The 25,287-nt window shown below is 45.9% G+C and overlaps 2 protein-coding genes across 3 annotated transcripts in view; both read right to left on the reverse strand.

Annotated features, from left to right (window-relative positions):
• Positions 1 to 8,779: 8,779 nt before the first annotated feature.
• Positions 8,780 to 10,159, reverse strand: kcne4 (potassium voltage-gated channel, Isk-related family, member 4). The gene is given in 2 exon segments (NM_001140660.1): positions 8,780 to 9,940; positions 10,087 to 10,159. A coding segment is annotated over 1 exon segment (537 nt). The 5' UTR covers positions 9,905 to 9,940; positions 10,087 to 10,159; the 3' UTR covers positions 8,780 to 9,367.
• A 621-nt stretch (positions 10,160 to 10,780) lies between these two features.
• LOC106581311 (fatty acid CoA ligase Acsl3) overlaps positions 10,781 to 25,287 on the reverse strand; it is a 90,454-nt gene continuing 75,947 nt past the window's right edge. For both annotated transcript variants that reach the window (XM_045703936.1, XM_045703935.1), the window contains 5 exons: positions 17,397 to 17,471; positions 15,756 to 15,944; positions 14,958 to 15,072; positions 14,721 to 14,878; positions 10,781 to 14,525 (listed from right to left, as the gene is read on the reverse strand). In XM_045703936.1, coding sequence (XP_045559892.1) covers positions 14,368 to 14,525; positions 14,721 to 14,878; positions 14,958 to 15,072; positions 15,756 to 15,944; positions 17,397 to 17,471 — 695 coding nt within the window. In that variant the 3' untranslated portion in view covers positions 10,781 to 14,367. The remainder of the gene's footprint in view (positions 14,526 to 14,720; positions 14,879 to 14,957; positions 15,073 to 15,755; positions 15,945 to 17,396; positions 17,472 to 25,287) is intronic.

Here is a 25,287-nt window from a genome sequence, read left to right on the forward strand (position 1 = left end):
GCACATCATTACAACACTGTATATAGACATAATATGACATTTGAAATGTCTATTCCTTTGAAACTTGTGAGTGTAATGTTTAGTGTACATTTTTTACTTTTGTTTATTATCTTTGGCAATGTAAATATATGCTTTGGCAATGTAAACATTTGTTTCCCTTGCCATTAAAGCCCTTTGAATTGAATTGAAAGAAGGAGTGGAAGGATCCACAATGCTAGGTCAGAGTGACTCATTTAAAACGTAATTCATTCTGCATATGTGGGCAGAGCGCAGGGCGCAGGAGGACGTAGGCAGGACTCAAAATCCTCAGCTCCCAGTGGTGGAGGAGGCTATTTAGACACATCCTGTTGTATCATGCTGCTACGCATTGTCTCTCTCTCTCTCTCGCTCTCTTGCTCGCTCTGTGTGTGTGTGTCACTCTATTTCTCTCTCCCTCTCTCTCTCTTCCTCTTTCTCTTTATTTTTTTTGTCTCTTTCTATCTTTTTCTCACTGGCTCTCACTTTTAATTTCACCACTGCAGCTTCTAGTTCCACCTCGATGTCCGGCTCTTTCTTTCACTGACCCTATCTCTCTTCTTGTCCCTTATTAAAAAGACATGAGCCCAAACATTCCTACAGCTGTAGTTCTACTTTATGCTGCACACTGATGTGTCTACACTATCAATAATTAGGAATGGTTCATTTGTGGAATAGCATTAGGTAGACAACAGCATTAACCCTGCCTCAACTTCCTTGTGTATAATGTATGAATTTTACCCAAAATGTAACTATTTCACATTCATAATTCAGTTACGTTTAAGGTGCTCAGGAAATAGGATTTAGTACGCCTCAACTAGTTTTTGTGATTGTATGTATGTCAACTTAACTTGAGCGAGAGAGAGGGAGGGGGGAGTAAGAGGGGAGAAAGAAAGAGAGAGAGAGGGGGGAAATGGAGAGAGAGGGGAAATGGAGAGAGAGGGGGGAGAGAGAGGGAGTGATAAAGAGAGAGAGGGGGGAAATGGAGAGGGGGAGAGAGGGGGAGAGGGAGAGAGATAGAGAGGGGGGAAATGGAGAGAGGGGGGAGAGAGGGGGAGAGAGAGGGGGGCAGAGAGAACGGGAGAGAGATGAAGAGAGAGAGAGAGGCAACATATATAACATATACTTTATATATGTCGGATGTGGCAGGGCCTGCAAACCATTACAAACTACAAAGGGAAGCATAGCCGAGAGCTGCCCAGTGACACGAGCCTACAGGACGAGCTAAACTAATTCTATGCTCGCTTCGAGGCAAATAACACTGAAACATGCATGAGAGCACCAGCTGTACCCCAAGACTGATCACTCTCTCCGCAGCCGATGATTAAGACCTTAAGACAGGTCAACATTCACAAGGCCGCAGGGCCCGACTGATTACCAGGACGTGTACTGCGAGCATGCGCTGACCAACTAGCAAGTGTCTTCATTAACATTTTCAACCTCTCCTTGTCCGAGTCTGTAATACCAAACATGTTTAAGCAGACCACCATAGTGCCTGTGCCCAAGAACACTAAGGTAACCTGCCTAATTGACTACCGACCCGAAGCACTCACGTCTGTAGCCATGAAGTGCTTTGAAAGGCTGGTCATGGCTCACATCAACACCATCATCCCAGAAACCCTAGACCCACTGCAATTTGCATACCGCCCCAACAGATGGACAGATGATGCAGTCTCTATTGCACTCCACACTGCCCTTTCCCACCTGGACATAAGGAACACCTATGTGAGAATGCTATTCATTGACTACAGATTAGCGTTCAACACCATAGTGCATGCAAAGCTCATCAATAAGCTAAGGACCCTGGGACTTAACACCTCCCTCTGCAACTGGATCCTGGACTTCCTGACGGGCCGCCCACCAGGTGGTAAGGATAGGTAACAACACATCCGCCACGCTGATCCTCAACACAAGGGCCCCTCAGGGGTGCATGCTCAGCCCCCTCCTGTACTCCCTGTTCACTCATGACTTATTTCCCTCATTAAAATGCAAATCATTTTATAAAATTTTTGACATGCATTTTTCTGGAGTTTTTTGTTGTTATTCTGTCTCTCACTGTTCAAATAAACCTACCATTAAAATTATAGACTGATCATTTCTTTGTCACTTGGCAAACGTACAAAATCAGCAGGGGATCAAATGCTTTTTTCCCTCACTGTACATACTACCTCAAATAACCGGTGCCCCCGCACCCCCCTGTATATATTGTTATTTTTTACGGCTGCTCTTTAATTACTTGTTACTTTCATCTCTTATTCTTATCCATATTTTTTAAACTGCACTGTTGGTTAGGGGCTCGTAAGTAAGCATTTCTCTGTAAGGTTGTATTCAGTGGGAGGCCCCGGTGCACAACTGAGCAAGAGGACAAGTACATTAGAGTGTCTAGTTTGAGAAACAGACGCCTCACAAGTCATCAACTGGCAGCTTCATTAAATAGTACCCGAAAAACACCAGTCTCAATGTCAACAGTGAAGAGGCGACTCCGGGATGCTGGCCTTCTAGGCAGAGTTCCTCTGTCCAGTGTCTGTGTTAGCCTTTTAAAATGATAAACTTGGATTAGCTAACACAACGTGCCATTGCAACACAGGAGTGATGATTGCTGATAATCGGCCTCTGTACGCCTATGTAGATATTCCATTAAAAAATCTGCTGTTTCCAGCTACAATAGTCATTTTCAACATTAACAATGTCTACACTGTATTCATGATCAATTTTATGTTATTTTAATGGACAAAAAATTTGCTTTTCTTTCAAAAACAAGGACATTTCTAAGTGACCCCAAACTTTTGAACGGTAGTGTATATATACTGCTCAAAAAAATAAAGGGAACACACAACACATCCTAGATCTGAATGAATGAAATAATCTTATTAAATACTTTTTTCTTTACATAGTTGAATGTGCTGACAACAAAATCACACAAAAATAATCAATAGAAATCAAATTTATCAACCCATGGAGGTCTGGATTTGGAGTCACACTCAAAATTAAAGTGGAAAACCACACTACAGGCTGATCCAACTTTGATGTAATGTCCTTAAAACAAGTCAAAATGAGGCTCAGTAGTGTGTGTGGCCTCCACGTGCCTGTATGACCTCCCTACAACGCCTGGGCATGCTCCTGATGAGGTGGCGGATGGTCTCCTGAGGGATCTCCTCCCAGACCTGGACTAAAGCATCCGCCAACTCCTGGACAGTCTGTGGTGCAACGTGGCGTTGGTGGATGGAGCGAGACATGATGTCCCAGATGTGCTCAATTGGATTCAGGTCTGGGGAACGGGCGGGCCAGTCCATAGTATCAATGCCTTCCTCTTGCAGGAACTGCTGACACACTCCAGCCACATGAGGTCTAGCATTGTCTTGCATTAGGAGGAACCCAGGGCACACCGCACCCGCATATGGTCTCACAAGGGGTCTGAGGATCTCATCTCGGTACCTAATGGCAGTCAGGCTACCTCTGGCAAGCACATGGAGGGCTGTGCGGCCCCCCAAAGAAATGCCACCCCACACCATGACTGACCCACCGCCAAACAGGTCATGCTGGAGGATGTTGCAGGCAGCAGAACGTTCTCCACGGCGTCTCCAGACTCTGTCACGTCTGTCACATGTGCTCAGTGTGAACCTGCTTTCATCTGTGAAGAGCACAGGGCGCCAGTGGCAAATTTGCCAATCTTGGTGTTCTCTGGCAAATGCCAAACGTCCTGCACGGTGTTGGGCTGTAAGCACAACCCCCACCTGTGGACGTCGGGCCCTCATACCACCCTCATGGAGTCTGTTTCTGACCGTTTGAGCAGACACATGCACATTTGTGGCCTGCTGGAGGTCATTTTGCAGGGCTCTGGCAGTGCTTCTCCTGCTCCTCCTTGCACAAAGGCAGAGGTAGTGGTCCTGCTGCTAGGTTGTTGCCCTCCTACGACCTCCTCCATGTCTCCTGATGTACTGGCCTGTCTCCTGGTAGCGCCTCCATGCTCTGGACACTACGCTGACAGACACAGCAAATTTTCTTGCCACAGCTCGCATTGATGTGCCATCCTGGATGAGCTGCACTACCTGAGCCACTTGTGTGGGTTGTAGACTCCGTCTCATGCTACCACTAGAGTGAAAGCACCACTAGCATTCAAAAGTGACCAAAACATCAGCCAGGAAGCATAGGAACTGAGAAGTGGTCTGTGGTCCCCACCTGCAGAACCACTCCTTTATTGGGGGTGTCTTGCTAATTGCCTATAATTTCCACCTGTTGTTTAAGTGTTCCCTTTATTGTTTTGAGCAGTGTGTATATCATTGAATTGGCGAGGGCACTCGAACAGTCTGCAGCACCCGGCCTCACCCTACTAGAATCTGAAGTCAAATGGTCCCGTGTGGCTCAGTTGGTAGAGCATGCATGGTGTTTGCAACGCATGGTGTTTGCAACGCCAGGGTTGTGGGTTCAATTCCCACGGGGGACCAGTACGGAAAAAAATGTATGAAATGTATTCATTCACTACTGTAAGTCGCTCTGGATAAGAGCGTCTGCTAAATGACTAAAATGTAAAGGTTTACTGTTTGCTGATGATATGGTGCTTCTGTCCCCAACCAAGGAGAGCAGCCCCCTAGATCTTCTGCACAGATTCTGTCAGACCTGGGCCCTGACAGTAAATCTCAGTAAGACAAAAATAATGGTGTTACAAAAAGATCCAGTTCTCAGGACCACAAATACAAATTCTGTCTAGATACCGTTGCCTTAGAGCACACACAAAAATGATACATACCTCGGCCTAAACATCAGCACCACAGGTAACTTCCACAAAGCTGTGAACGAGCTGAGAGACAAGGTACAGTAAGAAGCACCTTCTATGCCATCAAAAGGAACATGAAATTCGACATCTCAATTAGGATCTGGCAAAAAATACTTGAATCAGTCTTAGAACCCATTGCCCTTTATGGTTGTGAGGTCTGGAGTCCACTCACCAACCAAGAATTCACAAAATGGGACAAACACCAAATTGAGACTCTGTATGCAGAATTCTGCTAAAATATCCTCCGTGTATAACGTAAAACACCAAATAAAGCATGCAGAGCAGAATTAGTCCGATACACACGAATGATCAAAATCCAGAAAAGAACCGTAAAGTTCTACAACCACCTAAAATGAAGCAATGCCCAAACCTTCCATAGCAAAGCCATCACCTACAGAGATGAACCTAGAGAAGAGTTCCCTAAGCAAGCTGGTCCTGGGGCTCTGTTCACAAACACAAACAGACCCCACAGAGCCCCAGGACAGCAACATAATTAGACCCAACCAAATCATGAGAAAACAAAAAGATATTTACTTGACACATTGGAAAGAATAAAAAAAAACAACCCCAGAGCAAACTAGAATGCTATTTGTCCCTAAACAAAGAGTACACAGTAGCAGAATACCTGACCACTGTGACTTACCCAAAATTAAGGAAATCTTTGACTATGTACAGACTCAGAGAGCATAGCCTGTACCCCCGCACACTGACTCGGTACCGGTACCCCATGTATATAGCCTCGTTATTGTTATGTTATTGTGTTACTTTTTCTTTATTTTTTTACTTTAGTTTATTTGGTAATTAACTTTTCTTGAACTGCACTGTTGGTTAGGGGCCATTTCACCGTAAAGTCTACACTTGTTGTATTCGGCGCATGTGACAAATAAAGTTTGATTTGATTTGATTTGCTCTTGAGAAAGGGCGCTGTAGGCAGACCTGGCTCTCAAGAGAAGACAGGCTATGTGCACACTGCCCTCAAAATGAGGTGGAAACTGAGCTGCACTTCCTAACCTCCTGCCAAATGTATGACCATATTACTAGAGACACATATTTCCCTCAGATTACACAGACTCAAAGAATTCAAAAACAAATAGAATTTTGATAAACTACCATATCTATTGGGTGAAATACCACACTGTGTCATCACAGCAGCAATATTTGTGACCTGTTATCACAAGAAAAGAGCAACCAGTGAAGAACATACACCATTGTAAATATAACCCATATTTACAGTTGAAGTCGGAAGTTTACAAACACTTAGGTTGGAGTCATTAAAACTCGTTTTTCAACCACTCCACAAATTTCTTGTTAACAAACTATAGTTTTGGCATGTCGGTTAGGACATCTACTTTGTGCATGACACAAGTATTTTTCCAACAATTGCTTACAGACAGATTATTTCACTTATAATTCACTGTATCTCAATTCCAGTGGGTCAGAAGTTTACATACACTAAGTTGACTGTGCCTTTAAACAGCTTGGAAAACTCCAGAAAATGATGTCATGGCTTCAGAATCTTCTGATAGGCTAATTTACATCATTTGTCAGGGTTCTCTATAAATTCAGGAGGGGTGAAGTCAGGCGCAGGAGACCAAAGGTACGTGAAACACGTTTAATAGTTATCCAGTCCAAAATGCCGAACACAAGGCAGGGAACAAGGAATCCACAAATGGCAAAATACACCCAACCGAGTCGGGACACAGCCCAGGGAAACCCGTACTTACGAATGAAAATAAGGCAGAGAAAAACCAATCCCCAACCCTACGACAGTAAACACAAATAATCCCGCACAACCCTAAACCTAGAAGGACAGACTAAATACCCCCACTAACAAACTAACTCAAAACAGGTGCTAACACAAAACAGACATCACCAAATGAAAATGAAAAGGAGATCGGTAGGCCGGCGACGACGACCGCCGAGCGCCGCCCGACCGGGGAGAGGCGCCACCTTCCGTAGACGTTGTGACATCATTTGAATCAATTGGAGGTGTACCTGTGGATGCATTTCAAGGCCTACCTTCAAATTCAGTGCCTCTTTGCTTGACATCATGGGAAAATCAAAAGAAATCAGCCAAGACCTCAGAAAAAAAATTGCCGACCTCCACAAGTCTGGTTCATCATTGGGAGCAATTTCCAAACACCTGAAGGTACCACGTTCATCTGTACAAACAATAGTACGCAAGTATAAACACCATGGGACCACACAGCCAAACTACGGTTCGCAACTGCACATGAGGACAAAGATCGTACTTTTTGGAGAAATGTCCTCTGGTCTGATGAAACAAAAATATAACTGGCCATAATGACCATCGTTATGTTAGGAGGAAAAAGGACGGATGCTTGCAAGCCGAAGAACACCATCCCAACCGTGAAGCACGGGGGTGGCAGCATCATGTTGTGGGGGTGCTTTGCTGCAGGAGGGACTGGTGCACTTCACAAAATAGATGGCAATGACAAAGGAAAATGATGTGAATTTATTGAAGCAACATCTCAAGATATCAGTCAGGAAATGAAAGCTTGGTCGCAAATGGGTCTTCCAAATGGACAATGTCAGCAAGCATACTTCCAAAGTTGTGGGAAAATGGCTTAAGGACAACAAAGTCAAGGTATTGGAGTGGCCATCATAAACCCTGACCTCACCCTGTAGAAAATTTGTGGGCAGAACTGAAAAAGCATGTGCGAGCAAGGAGGCCTACAAACCTGACTCAGTTACACCAGCTCAGTCAGGAGAAATGGGCCAAAATTCACCCAACTTATTGTGGGAAGCTTGTGGAAGGCTGGCTACCTGAAACGTTTGACCCAAGTTAAACAATTTAAAGGCAATGCTACCAAATACTTATTGAGTGTATGTAAACTTCTGGGAATGTGATGAAAAAAATAAAAGCTGAAATAAATAATTCTCTCTACTATTATTCTGACATTTCACATTCTTAAAATAAAGTGGTGATCCTAACTGACCTAACACAGGGAATTTTTACTAGGATTAAATGTCAGGAATTGTGAAAAACTGAGTTTAAATGTATTTGGCTAAGGTGTATGTAAACTTCCGACTTCAACTGTATATATATTTATTTTTCCTTTGGTACTTTAACTATTTGCACATCATTACAACACTGTATATAGACATAATATGACATTTGAAATGTCTTTATTATTTTGGAACTTGTGTAATGTTTACTGTTAATTTTGTATTGTTTATTTCACTTTTGTTTATTGTCCATTACATTCTAATTAGCATCATAAAATGCATTCCTTTTCTTTCATACTATTGTTCCACCTCACTTTGGTTTGGCATGTTGTCAATGGAGTGAGTTGTGATCATTATGGCCTTCAGCAGGGCTGATATGGTATGGTGTGTGGGAGCCTGGAGGGGGATGGGCTGTAGTAGCATTGTCGTCATAGCAATTGGGAGAATTCCCAGCATTCTTCATGCTCGTTTCCCAGGATTCCTATCACATGGGAAGCAGGGGCGGTTCTGGGGGGACCAGTGCCCATGTGACAATTTTGGACCCCCTTGTGGCCCCCTTACATAACTAATTTTTGCTATCATTCTTTTTTTACATCCGTTATTAGACAGTGGCAACGCGGAACACTAATGATTATGAACATGGTCTTTTGCCTGCTAATGCCTGCAATGCAGTGAAGAAAACGATATGACAACAATAACGTCTAATGTAACTGGCCCCTCTAATAGTACAACTGGCCCCAGCTTGGCCCCCCCCAGTTGAAATGGTCTAGAACCGCCACTGATGGGAAGATCTCCAGTGGGTGGGATGGTTTGGCCTAATCTTACCGTATGATGACTTGTCAGATATAGGGTGCTGGTTCAAATTTCCGAGCCAACTAGGTGAAAGATCTGGCAATGTGTCCTTGAACAAGGTACTTGACACTGTTTTCTCCTTTAAGTGGCTCTGGATAAGAGTGTCTGCTAATTGTGCTAAATTATGTAAATGTAAATAAGTCAAAATAAATAATCAGCTAACTGCCTGAAAAAATTGCTTCTTATTTTATAAATTAGTATGTCAACACTTCAGAACAAATAAGACAATGCAAGGACAGGTCGGTAAACCCCATGTTATGTTGATTCTATTGAAATTACTGGTGTGCCCCAGCAACAGGTGGTGGAAAACTACTGCAGCACTGCCCCCTTTTGGAGAAAACTAGATATTGCAACAAAGTTTTTTCAAAATTAGAAAAAATGTTTTTCCCAAGAAGAGTCAAGAAGAACCATATCTCTTAAATCTCTTAAACAGATCATTCTTTTTTTCAACTGTTTTTTTTTCTTCTCTTCAATTTACACAACAACCCCAAGTAAACCTACATAGACATTATGAACACTGCACAGTGAAATCATTAGGCTACATCTTAAGAGGATTTCGTTACAGAAAATATATTTCAAGTGGGTTCCAGGTACGTTTCAATGCTCAGAACCGGATGGTTAGAGAGCAATTGTTCCATATGTCAAGCTAAACTTTACCAGTCTTTAATTTCTCCACGTATTTCCTATATGACGTAGAGGGATGGAAAGTCTACAGTTTTTTGCGTTTATTTCCCCTCTCATCATCTGTTCTGAGCGTCACAGTTCCTCTCCGAGTATCTGTATCTCGGCGGAGTCGTCGCTGTTGTCAGTAGAACTGCCCTTCAGGGTCTCGTCCGGTCCCTCCGCGGTCCCGCTGTCCGACTCCTCCTCTATGGCAAAGCGCGCGTCGGCGGAGGAGCACAGTGAACTGACACTGGTTTGTTCAATGGAGAACAGGGCGCAGGCCAGAGGGGAGCTCAGGACTCTTCCTTCATTGACATCCTGGCTCCCCGCGGAGAAGGGAAGCGATACCTGGAAGGAGGTCATAGTGATGCTGTGCTTCTTTTTCAGCGCGCCCCATTCCCGCTGCTCCTCCTCGTGCACCAGGCGCGTAAAAACGTTCGACCTTCTCTTCTCCCGCCTTTTGGAGCGAACATAGCCCAGCATTATACCAACGAGGAAGACTCCATAGAAGGAGATTACTATGAAAATGTACACGTATGCGTTGCCATAGCTTTTGTCCGTTTGGGAAGCATCATTAGCCCTCTGCAGGGGAAGAACTTGGGGCGTTGTGAAGTTGTGTGACTTCTCCATCCTCCGTGGAGTTTATGAGGTGGAATGAAAAGTTTCCTGTAAAAATAGATACATTACAGAGGTTATGATATTGATTCTTTACCCACACTTTTACGAATTATAGCCAAATTAAACTTTTATAAGACATAACTTAGTTAACAATGGCCTATTGTTACTAATGATACACTACTTATCCAACTTACCGAGCAACAGAACTGTGGAACATGTGAACCCGTGTGATCCGTGGCTTCGTGGGAGTGTGCGCCTATTGAATTTAACAGGATATCCAAGTACATGGGAATATTTATATAGCGACCTTGGGACGTCACCAATCACGTGAGTGGACTGTAGTCGAGAGGCAAGTTTTGGCCCAATGTCAAATTTCGGAGTGGACACAAATTTCGGAGTGGACACTGCCCAGACAAAAATGTGACAAACAATGGTTATCAGATTTTGAAACGCTATGTTCCAATTCTGTTCAATTACAAAAAAAAATATTTGATTCGTGCTTAGTGGGCTATTACTACACATTCACCGACATGTTAAATGTTCTTATTACAGATAATTAAACAGAATTTAACCACTTAAGCAACAAATTGTCTTGGATAGTGCTAAAGGGAAGGGTTTGGAAATGTTTGCCGTAAAATAGTAGGCAATGACAAATGACGATTGGTTAATTTGATTAGCCTGGTCCCTTTTGAGCTTATTGGATAAATTAAGTTCAAAGAGTTCGTTCTTACAGCTCAAACAGAACTTTCTCACGCAGTCATCATCATCATAACCACCTAATGTGTGTCACCAATCACTGCTTTATTATGGGTCTAATTGTAATGGAAGACATAATGGAGAACAACCTAATTTATCAATTTGCACTCAAATAACGCAGGACAGCTCTGATAGACCAAACACAATCTTTATTTATTTCTTCATGTAATCAATTCCAAGGCAAATTACTAATAAATACAATTGATGCACTTATGTTACAAGGCAGATTCCCCAGACAAACAGGGAGAGGATTTCCAAAACGGGTCTATCAATAGATTCAATAGATTTAACATATTCCTTTTTCAGTGATCACTGCCCCTCATATACTGTGTGTACAGTATACAGGAAAATATCAGAAATGCATGTTATTCTGGGTTACAGTAACACATACTGTCAAGAAACTATATATTTCATTACTGTGTACAGCATTGTTATTAAAATATTTCCTATATGTAGTTATCCACTTGAAATCACAAGAAAAGGCAACAGGTGTCATGTGTGGAATGATGTTCTACAGAGCAATGTTTGTACCATTTAGGAAAGCTTGAGGCCATCTTTTGCTGTGGTGTATCACATTCAACAACGTACAAGGAATGGCTTTTTCAAGTGTGAGAACACACACACACACACACACACACACACACACACACACACACACACACACACACACACACACACACACACACACACACACACACACACACACACACACACACACACACACACACACACAAATGCTGAGCTCTTAGCTAAAATCTTTAAATTCTCAACTGTTGTATGGAAGTGTTTTGTGTGCATCTTTTCTTGCCGTCGGCCAAGTAATCCCATCTTAGTTTGGTCCAAATGTTATATTATCATATGGCATACTGTTTACTCCAAGCATGGCAGTGGTTCTAGAACAACAGTGTTACATTAGTGAATGTGTGGTTTACGTAAGTGCACACCTATAACAGAGTACAAATATGTTTTCTACCACTGAAAGAAAATGTTATTCACCAATCTACATATTTCTTACAAACATTATGAGTTTATGACAAGAGTATTATTAATTTGCATTACCATAAATAATAACAATTGTATTAATGACAGAAATGGCAAGGGAAGAGTTCTGAAATACATACACTACATGGCCAAAAGTATGTTGTCAACCCTTCAAATTAGTGGATTTGGCTATTTCAGCCACATCCGTTGCTGACAGGTGTATAAAATTGAGCACACAGCCATGCAATCTCCATAGACAAACATTGGCAGTAGCATGGCCCAGCTCAGTGATTTTCAACATGGCACCGTGATAGGGATGCCACCTTTCCTACAAGACAGTTCGTCAAATATCTGGCCTGCTAGAGTTGCCAATGGTGGAGGAGGAATAATGGTCTGGGGCTGTTTTTCATGGTTCGGGCTAGGCCCCTTAGTTTCAGTGAAGGGAAATCTTAACGCTACAGCATACAATGACATTCTAGACAATTCTGTGGTTCCAACTTTGTGGCAACAGTTTGGGGAAGGCCCTTTCCTGTTTCAGCATGACGATGCCCCCCTGCACAAAGCGAGGTCAATACAGAAATGTTTTGTCAAGATTGATGTGGAAGAACTTGACTGGCCTGCACAGAGCCCTGACCTCAACCCCATTGAACACCATTGTGGTGAATTGGAATGCCGACTACTAGCTAGGCCTAATCGCCCAACATCAGTTCCAACCTCAGTAATGCTCTTGTGGCTGAATGGAAGCAAGTCCCCGCAGCAATGTTCCAACATCTAGTGGAAAGCCTTCCCAGAAGAATGGAGGCTGTTATAGCAGCAAAGGGGGGGACCAACTCCATATTAATGCCCATGATTTTGGAAAGAGATGTTCGACGAGCAGGTGTCCACATACTTTTGTCCATGTCGTGTATATTCACCGCGAAAGGTTTTTATTCTAGGTGCAGAGACTCAACATTTCCCTGCCCTAGCCACAACACACATTTCCCCATGGGCACAATAAAGTCATTATCTTAGTCTCTCTGAACCTTCTGTTGACTTTGTGCCTGTAGGATCAGATGGGCAGATGGGAATCTAATAGAAATCACAGTGCTAAAGCCTCACTAAGCAGGAGAAACAGGATCAACAAAACAGAACAACCACAACAAAAAGAAACGACGACAGCTAGTTGCTTCCTGTCCTGCAGGAAATAAGACTAGTCTCCGGGCAGAACTAGGTTCTGAAATAAACCAGAGAATAAGCAATGGAAAAACCTGGCTTCAGGAACAGGGCTGAGAATTAGCCAAAGAGGAGCCCTGGATTTGGAACTTGTAGAGAGAATCAGCCAATGAGGACTCTAGACTAATGTGGACAGAATCACATAATTAAAGGAGAAAAACGAATAATTATATAACAGCTATTAATTGCAATGTTAATGGTACTTACACTCTACAGGCTCTCATGGCTTAGCATTCCTGACACCCTCAGACAGAAGAGCATTGGTGTTAAAACAATGTTTTCCAACTAACCTGAGCTTGTGCTTCAATAACGGTCAACAACACTCACTAGTCATTTAGCAGACGATTTTATCCAGAGCAACTTACAGTAGTGAGTGCATACATTTTCATTGGTACTGGTCCCCCGTTGGAATCAAACCCACAACCCAGGCATATGCCATGCTGTACCAACGAAGCCACACGGGACCACTACCAGACATGAGCTCAACAGGCAACGGAAAATGTGCTGTTTCTCCTCCAGTTCTTGTCCTTGTCGCGCGCACGCACGCACACACACAGATAGAGAGAGAGATCAACAGGCAACATGACCTTATCTGTCCTGTCTCATAACTCACATCTGGAGGAAAACCATCTCCAAAGAGGGCAAGAAGTGGAATGAACATGGGGAAGAAGTGGAATGAACATGGGCAAGAAGTGGAATGAACATGGGCAAGAAGTGGAATGAACATGGGCAAGAAGTGGAATGAACATGGGCAAGAAGTGGAATGAACATGGGCAAGAAGTGGAATGAACATGGGCAAGAAGTGGAATGAACATGGGCAAGCAGTGGAATGAACATGGGCAATCAGTGGAATGAACATGGGAAAGAAGTGGAATGAACATGGGCAAGAAGTGGAATGAACATGGGCAAGCAGTGGAATGAACATGGGCAAGCAGTGGAATGAACATGGGAAAGAAGTGGAATGAACATGGGCAAGAAGTGGAATGAACATGGGCAAGAAGTGGAATGAACATGGGCAAGCAGTGGAATGAACATGGGCAAGAAGTGGAATGAACATGGGCAAGAAGTGGAATGAACATGGAGATATTAGGGTGTTCCAACAACACCCTTTACTTACTCTCTCCTAACTAATCCTTCTCTCTAACAGTCTTCAGGGCTTTATTTATTGTCTATTGATTAGAATTTTTAAGCAAAGCCATTTCATCGAATGAACAGTAGAAATATTCCAACACAGCCTCCTCTCTTTGATATTGCTATTTCTCTCCCTCTATCTTTCTCAATCTGTTTCTCTATCTATTTCTCTCCCTCTATCTTTCTCAATCTGTTTCTCTATCTATTTCTCTCCCTCTATCTCTCTCTCTGTCTATCTTTTTTGGTCTCATTAGAATAAAGTAGATTCAAGTAAATTGAGTGCTTCTGGGGGCTCGTCCGGGATGGGGGTCTGGTGGGGATAGAAGGATGGAGCTAAAAGCTTGGAGGCTTGAGGCAGATGCTGGATCTGTGCTTGGAGAGGTTCTGGTCTGGTCCTACTTCCCGCCATACATTCTCTCGATGTCATCCTGGTACTTACTCTTCAGCTGCTGGCGTTTGAGCTTGAAGGCGTCGGTCACCAGGCCCGTCTCGGGGGTCCAGGGGTCGGGGCTCAGACGGATCTTACGGGGGATCTCAAACCGCTCCAGCTGGGCTGCACAGGCAGACAAGAAGAAGAAATACATCACAACTCCAGTCAGAGGTGAAACCGAAGAAATCACCAAAAGGAATGGATGACAAAAGTAGAGCTTCAAACGGACTTTAGCGTGTATCTACTACTACCACTTCCATCGGCTGCATAACTGCCCTCTCCTCTCTCTCCAAGGTGTGATGACCTTTGACCTCTCACCTGATAGGGCAGCCTCAGTGATGACCTGCAGGACCACCCCCTCCATGGCAGCGTTGTTACACAGCTCCTCCCACGAGCCCCGGATACAATACTGCTCCGCTAGCGACAGCAGATGCTTCTGATTGGGCACCACAAAGCCAATCACGTACATCTCTTCACTGAAGAGAGATAACGGTTAAGAAGACACCACCATGTCTCTGTTTTTTTACATAGACTGATTCATACACACACACACACCTGTTGGCGTAGGCACAGATGTTGTCTATAAGGGGGCAGTTCTTCAGCATGGCCTCCACCTTCCCCAGAGACACATACTCTCCTGCCTGGAGCTTAACCAGGTCCTTCTTACGATCTGTAGACACAGGGACACACTGTCACACTGTATGTGTGTGTGTGTGGGGGGGGTGGGGGAGAACTGGAGGAGAAAAAGCACATTTTCCATTGCACAGCAAATCTTTACAGACAGATATAGACAACAGAGAGCATTAGGATTTCTGTCAGTCTAAAGTAAACACAACTCAAGAGGAATTCTGAGAAGTGAGGTGGAATTGAGAAATAGTTGTTCTTGGGAGCTGTCCTGCTAGACTGATAAATGAACGTAGGGGCATAGGGGGTTTCAGTGGTTTTGGCATGACGTTGATGCGGTGTGGTGACGTAGGTGGTATCAGGGATGTTTTTTTACATGGTACTGTATATGGACATCAGAGGAGGCTGGTGGGAGGAGCTAGAGGAGGACGGGCTTATTATAATGGCTGGAATGGAATCAATGGAATGGTGCCAAACACATCAAACACAATGTGTTTGACTCCGTTGCATTGATTCCATTCCAGCCATTACAATGAGCCCATCCTCTTATAGCTCCTCCCACCAGCCTCCTTTGATGGACATGCCCAAAAGTAAATGTTTATCTTAGCAAATATGAACTTGGGTGCATAACCATGGTGAACGGGAACACTTTGGAATAGAGTAGATGTCTCTTTATTCAGAAACTGAGAATGAGGACATTCAGTTAGAGGTGTTAGCCCTGCTCCTCACCAATGATCTTGAGGCATCCATCAGGATGGACCTCTCCTATGTCTCCCGTACAGAACCAGCGCTGGCCGTTGTCGTCCACAAAGAAGTCCTGGTTCTTGGCCTCATTCTTGTAGTAACCCATGGTAACGTTGGGCCCGCCAATCAGGATCTCACCTTGTGGGTTGGGCGTGTCTGTGCTGTGGTAGCCACCTGGAGGACATAGCAGGGAAGGAAATAAAGACCAATAGATATCAGCAGAGTAGATGGACACAGAAATATAGAGAGTACAGTGTACTGTTAATACAGAGGAAACACAGAGTGGATAAAATACAGACAGCATGTCCTTTTTCTGTGGTCCAAACTAGGATAGAATAAACTAGATTAGATAAAACGATTAGCACAGAATAGACCATGTACAGTCGCTTCAGAAAGTATTCACACCTTTGACTTATTCCACATTTTGTTGTGTTACAGCTTGAATTTGGATTTAAACAGATAAAATTGATGTTGTGTCACTGGCCTACACACAATACCCCATAATGTCAAAGTGGACATTTTTTTTTACATTTGTACGAATTAATTAAAAATGAAAAGCTGAAATGTCTTGAGTCAATAAGTATTCAACCCCTTTGTTATGGCAGGCATAAATAAGTTATGGAGTAAAAATGTGCATAACAAGTCACATAATAAGTTGCATGGACTCTCTGTGTGCAATAATAGCGTTTAACATGATTTTTGAATGACTACCTCCTCTCTGTATGCATTCTGTTTGCAAAAAGGCACTTAAGTAATAATGTGTCAAAGACATTATGTTTGGGGCAAATCCAACACAACACAACACTGAGTACCACTATTCATATTTTCAAGCATGGTGGTGGCTGCATCATGTTATGGGTATGCTTGTCATTCTCAAGGGATAGGGAGTTTTTTAGGATAAAAATAAATGGAATAGCGCTAAGCACAGGCAATATCCTAGAGGAAAACCGGGTTCAGTCTGCTTTCCAACTGACACTGGGAGAGAAATTCACATTTTAGCAGGACAATAACATAAAACACAAGGCCAAATATACACTGGAGTTGCTTACCCAAACACCATTGAATGTTCCTGAGTGGCCTATTTACAGTTTTGACTTAAATCTATGGCAAGACTTAAAAATGGCTGTCTAGCAATTATCAACAACCAACTTTTTAAAAGAATAATGTGCAAATATTGTACAATCCAGGTGTACAAAGTTCTTAGAGACTTACGCAGAAAGGTGATTCTAACATGTATTGACTCAGGGGTTTGAATATCTATGTAATCAAATTTCCACTTTGACATTAGAGTATTTTGCGTAGATTGTTGACAAAAAAATGACAAATACATTTTAATCCCACCTTGTAATTGAAGGGGTGTGAATACTTTCTGAAGGCACTGTATGATGGAAAACTGTACCGAGGAAAGAGTTGTGTTCTGAATGACTTCCTTACAAGGTCATGGTGCAGTTGAAATATGAAAGAGGGATTTTTCCCGTAAAACGCTGTCCATCTCTCACACTGACTAGGGCGTGTGTGTAAATAATGCGGGATGGATCAGTAAACTATATGACATTGTTTTCATAAGTGTGTGTGTGTGGATAAAGAGACCCAGGGGCCTCCTCCCTGTCTTTCTGTGTCACTCACCCTCCACCCAATCCTTGAGCTTGATTTCAGAACAAACGAGCGGTCCTCCAACTCGCCCTGTGCTGTAGTCCCACACTGGAAAGCAGACACAAGCACACAACACATTGTCATCCCAAGCTGCAGTGACTGACCACTGTATAATACGCAGTGGCACTGTTATGCTGAATGCTCCCCATCTGTTACCATGGTAACCTAACCAAACCATAGTAGCCCTGTCAGGGCCTTGCTCTCTCTCCGATCTCTAAGGGATGACAACACGGAACTAAGAGTTATGCTGGGCAATGGATCACTGCTGACTGCAGTTTTTTACTGCATTGGGGACAACTAATGGAAATTTCCATGATTTTCAGAACTCTGCTGTCTCCCATTTACTCTCTCTTCATCCCCATCCCTTTGTATCCACTACAGTCTCTCCTCCCCCCTACCCCATCCTTCTGTATCCACTAGTCTCTCCTCCCCCGTACCCCTTCTCTCTGTATCCACTACAGTCTCTCCTCCCCCCTACCCCATCCTTCTGTATCCACTAGTCTCTCCTCCCCCGTACCCCTTCTCTCTGTATCCACTACAGTCTCTCCTCCCCCCTACCCCATCCTTCTGTATCCACTAGTCTCTCCTCCCCCGTGCCCCTTCTCTCTGTATCCACTACAGTCTCTCCTCCCCCCTACCCCATCCTTCTGTATCCACTAGTCTCTCCTCCCCCGTACCCCTTCTCTCTGTATCCACTAGTCTCTCCTCCCCCCTACCCCATCCCTCTGTATCCACTACAGTCTCTCCTCCCCCCTACCCCATCCTTCTGTATCCACTAGTCTCTCCTCCCCCGTACCCCTTCTCTCTGTATCCACTACAGTCTCTCCTCCCCCCCTACCCCATCCCTCTGTATCCACTACAGTCTCTCCTCCCCCCCTACCCCATCCTTCTGTATCCACTAGTCTCTCCTCCCCCGTACCCCTTCTCTCTGTATCCACTACAGTCTCTCCTCCCCCCTACCCCATCCCTCTGTATCTACTACAGTCTTTCCTCCCTCCTACCCTATCCCATCCCTCTGTATCCACTACAGTCTCTCCTCCCCCGTACCCCTTCTCTCTGTATCCACTACAGTCTCTCCTCCCCCCTACCCCATCCCTCTGTATCCACTACAGTCTCTCCTCCCCCCTACCCTATCCCTCTGTATCTACTACAGTCTTTCCTCCCTCCTACCCTATCCCATCCCTCTGTATCCACTACAGTCTCTCCTCCCTCCTACCCTATCCCATCCCTCTGTATCCACTACAGTCTCTCCTCCCTCCCTCCTACCCTATCCCATCCCTCTGTATCTACTGCAGTCTCTCCTCCCTCCTACCCTATCCCTCTGTATCTACTACAGTCTCTCCTCCCCCCTATCCTATCCCTCTGTATCTACTACAGTCTCTCCTCCCTCCTACCCTATCCCTCTGTATCTACTACAGTCTCTCCTCCCTCCTACCCTATCCCATCCCTCTGTATCCACTACAGTCTCTCCTCCCTCCTACCCTATCCCATCCCTCTGTATCTACTGCAGTCTCTCCTCCATCCTACCCTATCCCTCTGTATCTACTACAGTCTCTCCTCCCTCCTACCCTATCCCTCTGTATCTACTACAGTCTCTCCTCCCTCCTACCCTATCCCATCCCTCTGTATCTACTGCAGTCTCTCCTCCCTCCTATCCCATCCCTCTGTATCCACTACAGTCTCTCCTCCCTTCTACCCTATCCCATCCCTCTGTATCCACTACAGTCTCTCCTCCCTCCTACCCCATCCCTCTGTATCCACTACAGTCTCTCCTCCCTCCTACCCCATCCCTCTGTATGCACTACAGTCTCTCCTCCCCCTATCCCATCCCTCTGTATCCACTACAGTCTCTCCTCCCCCTATCCCATCCCTCTGTATCCACTACAGTCTCTCCTCCCTCCTACCCCATCCCTGAGTATCCACTACAGTCTCTACTCCCCCTATCCCATCCCTCTGTATCTACTACAGTCTCTCCTCCCTCCTACCCTATCCCATCCCTCTGTATCCACTACAGTCTTTCCTCCGTCCTACCCTATCCCTCTGTATCTACTACAGTCTCTCCTCCCCCTATCCTATCCCTCTGTATCTACTACAGTCTCTCCTCCCTCCTATCCCATCCCTCTGTATCCACTACAGTCTCTCCTCCCTCCTATCCCATCCCTCTGTATCTACTACAGTCTCTCCTCCCCCTATCCTATCCCTCTGTATCTACTACAGTCTCTCCTCCCTCCTACCCTATCCCTCTGTATCTACTACAGTCTGTCTTCCCTCCTACCCTATCCCTCTGTATCTACTACAGTCTCTCCTCCCTCCTACCCTATCCCTCTGTATCTACTACAGTCTCTCCTCCCCCCTACCCTATCCCATCCCTCTGTATCCACTACAGTCTCTCCTCCCTCCCACCCTATCCCTCTGTATCTACTAGTCTCTCCTCCCTACTACCCTATCCCTCTGTATCTACTACAGTCTCTCTTCCCTTCTACCCTATCCCTCTGTATCTACTACAGTCTCTCCTCCCTCCTACCCTATCCCTCTGTATCTACTACAGTCTCTCCTCCCTCCTACCCTATCCCATCCCTCTGTATCCACTACAGTCTCTCCTCACTCCTATCCCATCCCTCTGTATCTACTACAGTCTCTCCTCCCTACTACCCTATCCCTCTGTATCCACTACAGTCTATCCTCCCTCCTACCCTATCCCTCTGTATCTACTACAGTCTCTCCTCCCTCCTATCCTATCCCTCTGTATCCACTACAGTCTATCCTCCCTCCTATCCCATCCCTCTGTATCTACTACAGTCTCTCCTCCCTCCTATCCTATCCCTCTGTATCTATTACAGTCTTTCCTCCCTCCTACCCTATCCTATCCCTCTGTATCCACTACAGTCTTTCCTCCCTCCTACCCTATCCCTCTGTATCCACTACAGTCTCTCCTCCCTCCTACCCTATCCCTCTGTATCCACTACAGTCTCTCCTCCCTCCTACCCTATCCCTCTATATCCACTACAGTCTTTCCTCCCTACTACCCTATCCCTCTGTATCCACTACAGTCTCTCCTCCCTCCTACCCTATCCCTCTGTATCCACTACAGTCTCTCCTCCCTCCTACCCTATCCCTCTTTATCTACTACAGTCTCTCCTCCCTCCTACCCTATCCCTTCCCTCTGTATCCACTACAGTCACTCCTTCCCCCTACCCCATCCCTCTGTATCTACTACAGTCTCGCCTCCCTACTACCCTATCCCATCCCTCTGTATCCACTACAGTCTCTCCTCCCTCCTACCCTATCCCTTCCCTCTGTATCCACTACAGTCACTCCTTCCCCCTACCCCTTCCCTCTGTATCTACTAGTCTCTCCTCCCTACTACCCTATCCCTCTGTATGCACTACAGTCTCTCTTCCCTTCTACCCTATCCCTCTGTATCTACTACAGTCTCTCTTCCCTTCTACCCTATCCCTCTGTATCTACTACAGTCACTCCTTCCCCCTACCCCTTCCCTCTGTATCTACTAGTCTCTCCTCCCTACTACCCTATCCCTCTGTATCTACTACAGTCTCTCTTCCCTTCTACCCTATCCCTCTGTATCTACTACAGTCTCTCCTCCCTCCTACCCTATCCCTCTGTATCTACTACAGTCTCTCCTCCCTCCTACCCTATCCCATCCCTCTGTATCCACTACAGTCTCTCCTCACTCCTATCCCATCCCTCTGTATCTACTACAGTCTCTCCTCCCTACTACCCTATCCCTCTGTATCCACTACAGTCTATCCTCCCTCCTACCCTATCCCTCTGTATCTACTACAGTCTCTCCTCCCTCCTATCCTATCCCTCTGTATCCACTACAGTCTATCCTCCCTCCTATCCCATCCCTCTGTATCTACTACAGTCTCTCCTCCCTCCTATCCTATCCCTCTGTATCTATTACAGTCTTTCCTCCCTCCCTCCTACCCTATCCTATCCCTCTGTATCCACTACAGTCTTTCCTCCCTCCTACCCTATCCCTCTGTATCCACTACAGTCTCTCCTCCCTCCTACCCTATCCCTCTGTATCCACTACAGTCTCTCCTCCCTCCTACCCTATCCCTCTATATCCACTACAGTCTTTCCTCCCTACTACCCTATCCCTCTGTATCCACTACAGTCTCTCCTCCCTCCTACCCTATCCCTCTGTATCCACTACAGTCTCTCCTCCCTCCTACCCTATCCCTCTTTATCTACTACAGTCTCTCCTCCCTCCTACCCTATCCCTTCCCTCTGTATCCACTACAGTCACTCCTTCCCCCTACCCCATCCCTCTGTATCTACTACAGTCTCGCCTCCCTACTACCCTATCCCATCCCTCTGTATCTACTACAGTATATCCTCCCTCCTACCCTATCCCATCCCTCTGTATCTACTACAGTCTATCCTCCCTCCTACCCTATCCCTCTGTATCTACTACAGTCTCTCCTCCCTCCTATCCCATCCCTCTGTATCTACTGCAGTCTCTACTCCCTCCTACCCTATCCCTCTGTATCCTCTACAGTCTCTCCTCCCCCCTACCCTATCCCTCTGTATCTACTACAGTCTATCCTCCCTCCTATCCCATCCCTCTGTATCTACTACAGTCTCTCCTCCCTCCTATCCCATCCCTCTGTATCTACTGCAGTCTCTACTCCCTCCTACCCTATCCCTCTGTATCCACTACAGTCTCTCCTCCCTCCTATCCTATCCCTCTGTATCCACTACAGTCTATCCTCCCTCCTATCCCATCCCTCTGTATCTACTACAGTCTCTCCTCCCTCCTATCCTATCCCTCTGTATCTATTACAGTCTTTCCTCCCTCCCTCCTACCCTATCCTATCCCTCTGTATCCACTACAGTCTTTCCTCCCTCCTACCCTATCCCTCTGTATCCACTACAGTCTCTCCTCCCTCCTACCCTATCCCTCTGTATCCACTACAGTCTCTCCTCCCTCCTACCCTATCCCTCTATATCCACTACAGTCTTTCCTCCCTACTACCCTATCCCTCTGTATCCACTACAGTCTCTCCTCCCTCCTACCCTATCCCTCTGTATCCACTACAGTCTCTCCTCCCTCCTACCCTATCCCTCTTTATCTACTACAGTCTCTCCTCCCTCCTACCCTATCCCTTCCCTCTGTATCCACTACAGTCACTCCTTCCCCCCTACCCCATCCCTCTGTATCTACTACAGTCTCGCCTCCCTACTACCCTATCCCATCCCTCTGTATCTACTACAGTATATCCTCCCTCCTACCCTATCCCATCCCTCTGTATCTACTACAGTCTATCCTCCCTCCTACCCTATCCCTCTGTATCTACTACAGTCTCTCCTCCCTCCTATCCCATCCCTCTGTATCTACTGCAGTCTCTACTCCCTCCTACCCTATCCCTCTGTATCCTCTACAGTCTCTCCTCCCCCCTACCCTATCCCTCTGTATCTACTACAGTCTATCCTCCCTCCTATCCCATCCCTCTGTATCTACTACAGTCTCTCCTCCCTCCTATCCCATCCCTCTGTATCTACTGCAGTCTCTACTCCCTCCTACCCTATCCCTCTGTATCCACTACAGTCTCTCCTCCCCCCTACCCTATCCCTCTGTATCTACTACAGTCTCTCCTCCCTCCTACCCTATCCCATCCCTCTGTATCCACTACAGTCTCTCCTCCCTCCTACCCTATCCCATCCCTCTGTATCTACTACAGTCTCTCCTCCCTCCTACCCTATCCCTCTGTATCTACTACAGTCTCTCCTCCCTCCTATCCCATCCCTCTGTATCTACTACAGTCTCTCCTCCCTACTACCCTATCCCATCCCTCTGTATCTACTACAATCTCACCTCCCTCCTACCCTATCCCTCTGTATCCACTAGTCTTTCCTCCCTCCTACCCTATCCCTCTGTATCTACTACAGTCTCTCCTCCCCCCTACCCCATCCCTGTGTATCCACTACAGTCTCTCCTCCCTCCTACCCTATCCCATCCCTCTGTATCTAATACAGTCTCTCCTCCCTCCCTCCTATCCTATCCCTCTGTCTCTACTAGTCTCTCCTCCCTCCTACCCTATCCCATCCCTCTGTATCTACTACAGTCTCTCCTCCCTCCTACCCTATCCCATCCCTCTGTATCTACTACAGTCTCTCCTCCCTCCTATCCCATCCCTCTGTATCTACTACAGTCTCTCCTCCCTTCTATCCCATCCCTCTGTATCTGCTACAGTCTCTCCTCCCTCCTACCCTATCCTATCCCTCTGTATCTACTACAGTCTCTCCTCCCCCTATCCCTTCCCTCTGTATCCACAACATGGTCTCCTCCCCCCTACCCTATCTCTCTGTATCCAGTACAGTCTCTCCTCCCTCCCTCCTACCCTATCCCATCCCTCTGTATCCACTACATTCTCTCCTCCCTCCTTCCCTATCCCATCACTCTGTATCCACTACAGTCTCTCCTCAATCCTACCCTATCCCATCCCTCTGTATCTACTACAGTCTCTCCTCCCTCCCTCCTATCCTATCCCTCTGTCTCTACTAGTCTCTCCTCCCCCTATTCTATCCCATCCCTCTGTATCCACTACAGCCTCTCCTCCCTCCTACCCTATCCCATCCCTCTGTATCCACTACAGTCTCTACTCCCTCCTACCCTATCCCTCTGTATCTACTACAGTCTCTCCTCCCTCCTATCCCATCCCTCTGTATCTACTCCATTCTCTCCTCCCTACTACCCTATCCCATCCCTCTGTATCTACTACAGTCTCTCCTCCCTCCTACCCTATCCCTCTGTATCCACTAGTCTTTCCTCCCTCCTACCCTATCCCTCTGTATCTACTCCATTCTCTCCTCCCTACTACCCTATCCCATCCCTCTGTATCTACTACAGTCTCTCCTCCCTCCTACCCTATCCCTCTGTATCCACTAGTCATTCCTCCCTCCTACCCTATCCCTCTGTATCTACTACAGTCTCTCCTCCCTCCTACCCCATCCCTCTGTATCTACTACAGTCTCTCCTCCCTCCTACCCCATCCCTCTGTATCTACTACAGTCTCTCCATCTCTCCTACCCTATCCCTCTGTATCCATTAGTCTTTCCTCCCTCCTACCCTATCCCTCTGTATCTACTACAGTCTCTCCTCCTCCCTACCCCATCCCTCTGTATCTACTACAGTCTATCCTCCCTCCTACCCTATCCCTCTGTATCTACTACAGTCTCTCCTCCCCGCTACCCCATCCCTCTGTATCTACTACAGTCTATCCTCCCTCCTACCCTATCCCTTTGTATCCACTACAGTCTCTCCTCCCCCCTATCCCATCCCTCTGTATCCACTACAGTCTCTCCTCCCTCCTACCCTATCCCATCCCTCTGTATCCACTACAGTCTCTCCTACCTCCTACCCTATCCCATCCCTCTGTATCTACTACAGTCTCTCCTCCCTCCTATCCTATCCCTCTGTCTCTACTAGTCTCTCCTCCCTTCTACCCTATCCCATCCCTCTCTATCTACTACAGTCTCTCCTCCCTCCTACCCTATCCCATCCCTCTGTATCTACTACAGTCTCTCCTCCCTCCTATCCCATCCCTCTGTATCTACTACAGTCTCTCCTCCCTCCTACCCTATCCCATCCCTCTGTATCCACTACAGTCTCTCCTCCCTCCCTCCTTCCCTATCCCATCCCTCTGTATCCACTACATTCTCTCCTCCCTCCTTCCCTATCCCATCACTCTGTATCCACTACAGTCTCTCCTCCCTCCTACCCTATCCCATCCCTCTGTATCCACTACAGTCTTTCCTCCCTCCTATCCCATCCCTCTGTATCCACTACAGTCTCTCCTCCCTACTACCCTATCCCTCTGTATCCACTACAGTCTCT

Source organism: Salmo salar, chromosome ssa20, assembly GCF_905237065.1.
Source record: "Salmo salar chromosome ssa20, Ssal_v3.1, whole genome shotgun sequence".
In the NCBI taxonomy this organism is placed as follows: domain Eukaryota; kingdom Metazoa; phylum Chordata; class Actinopteri; order Salmoniformes; family Salmonidae; genus Salmo; species Salmo salar.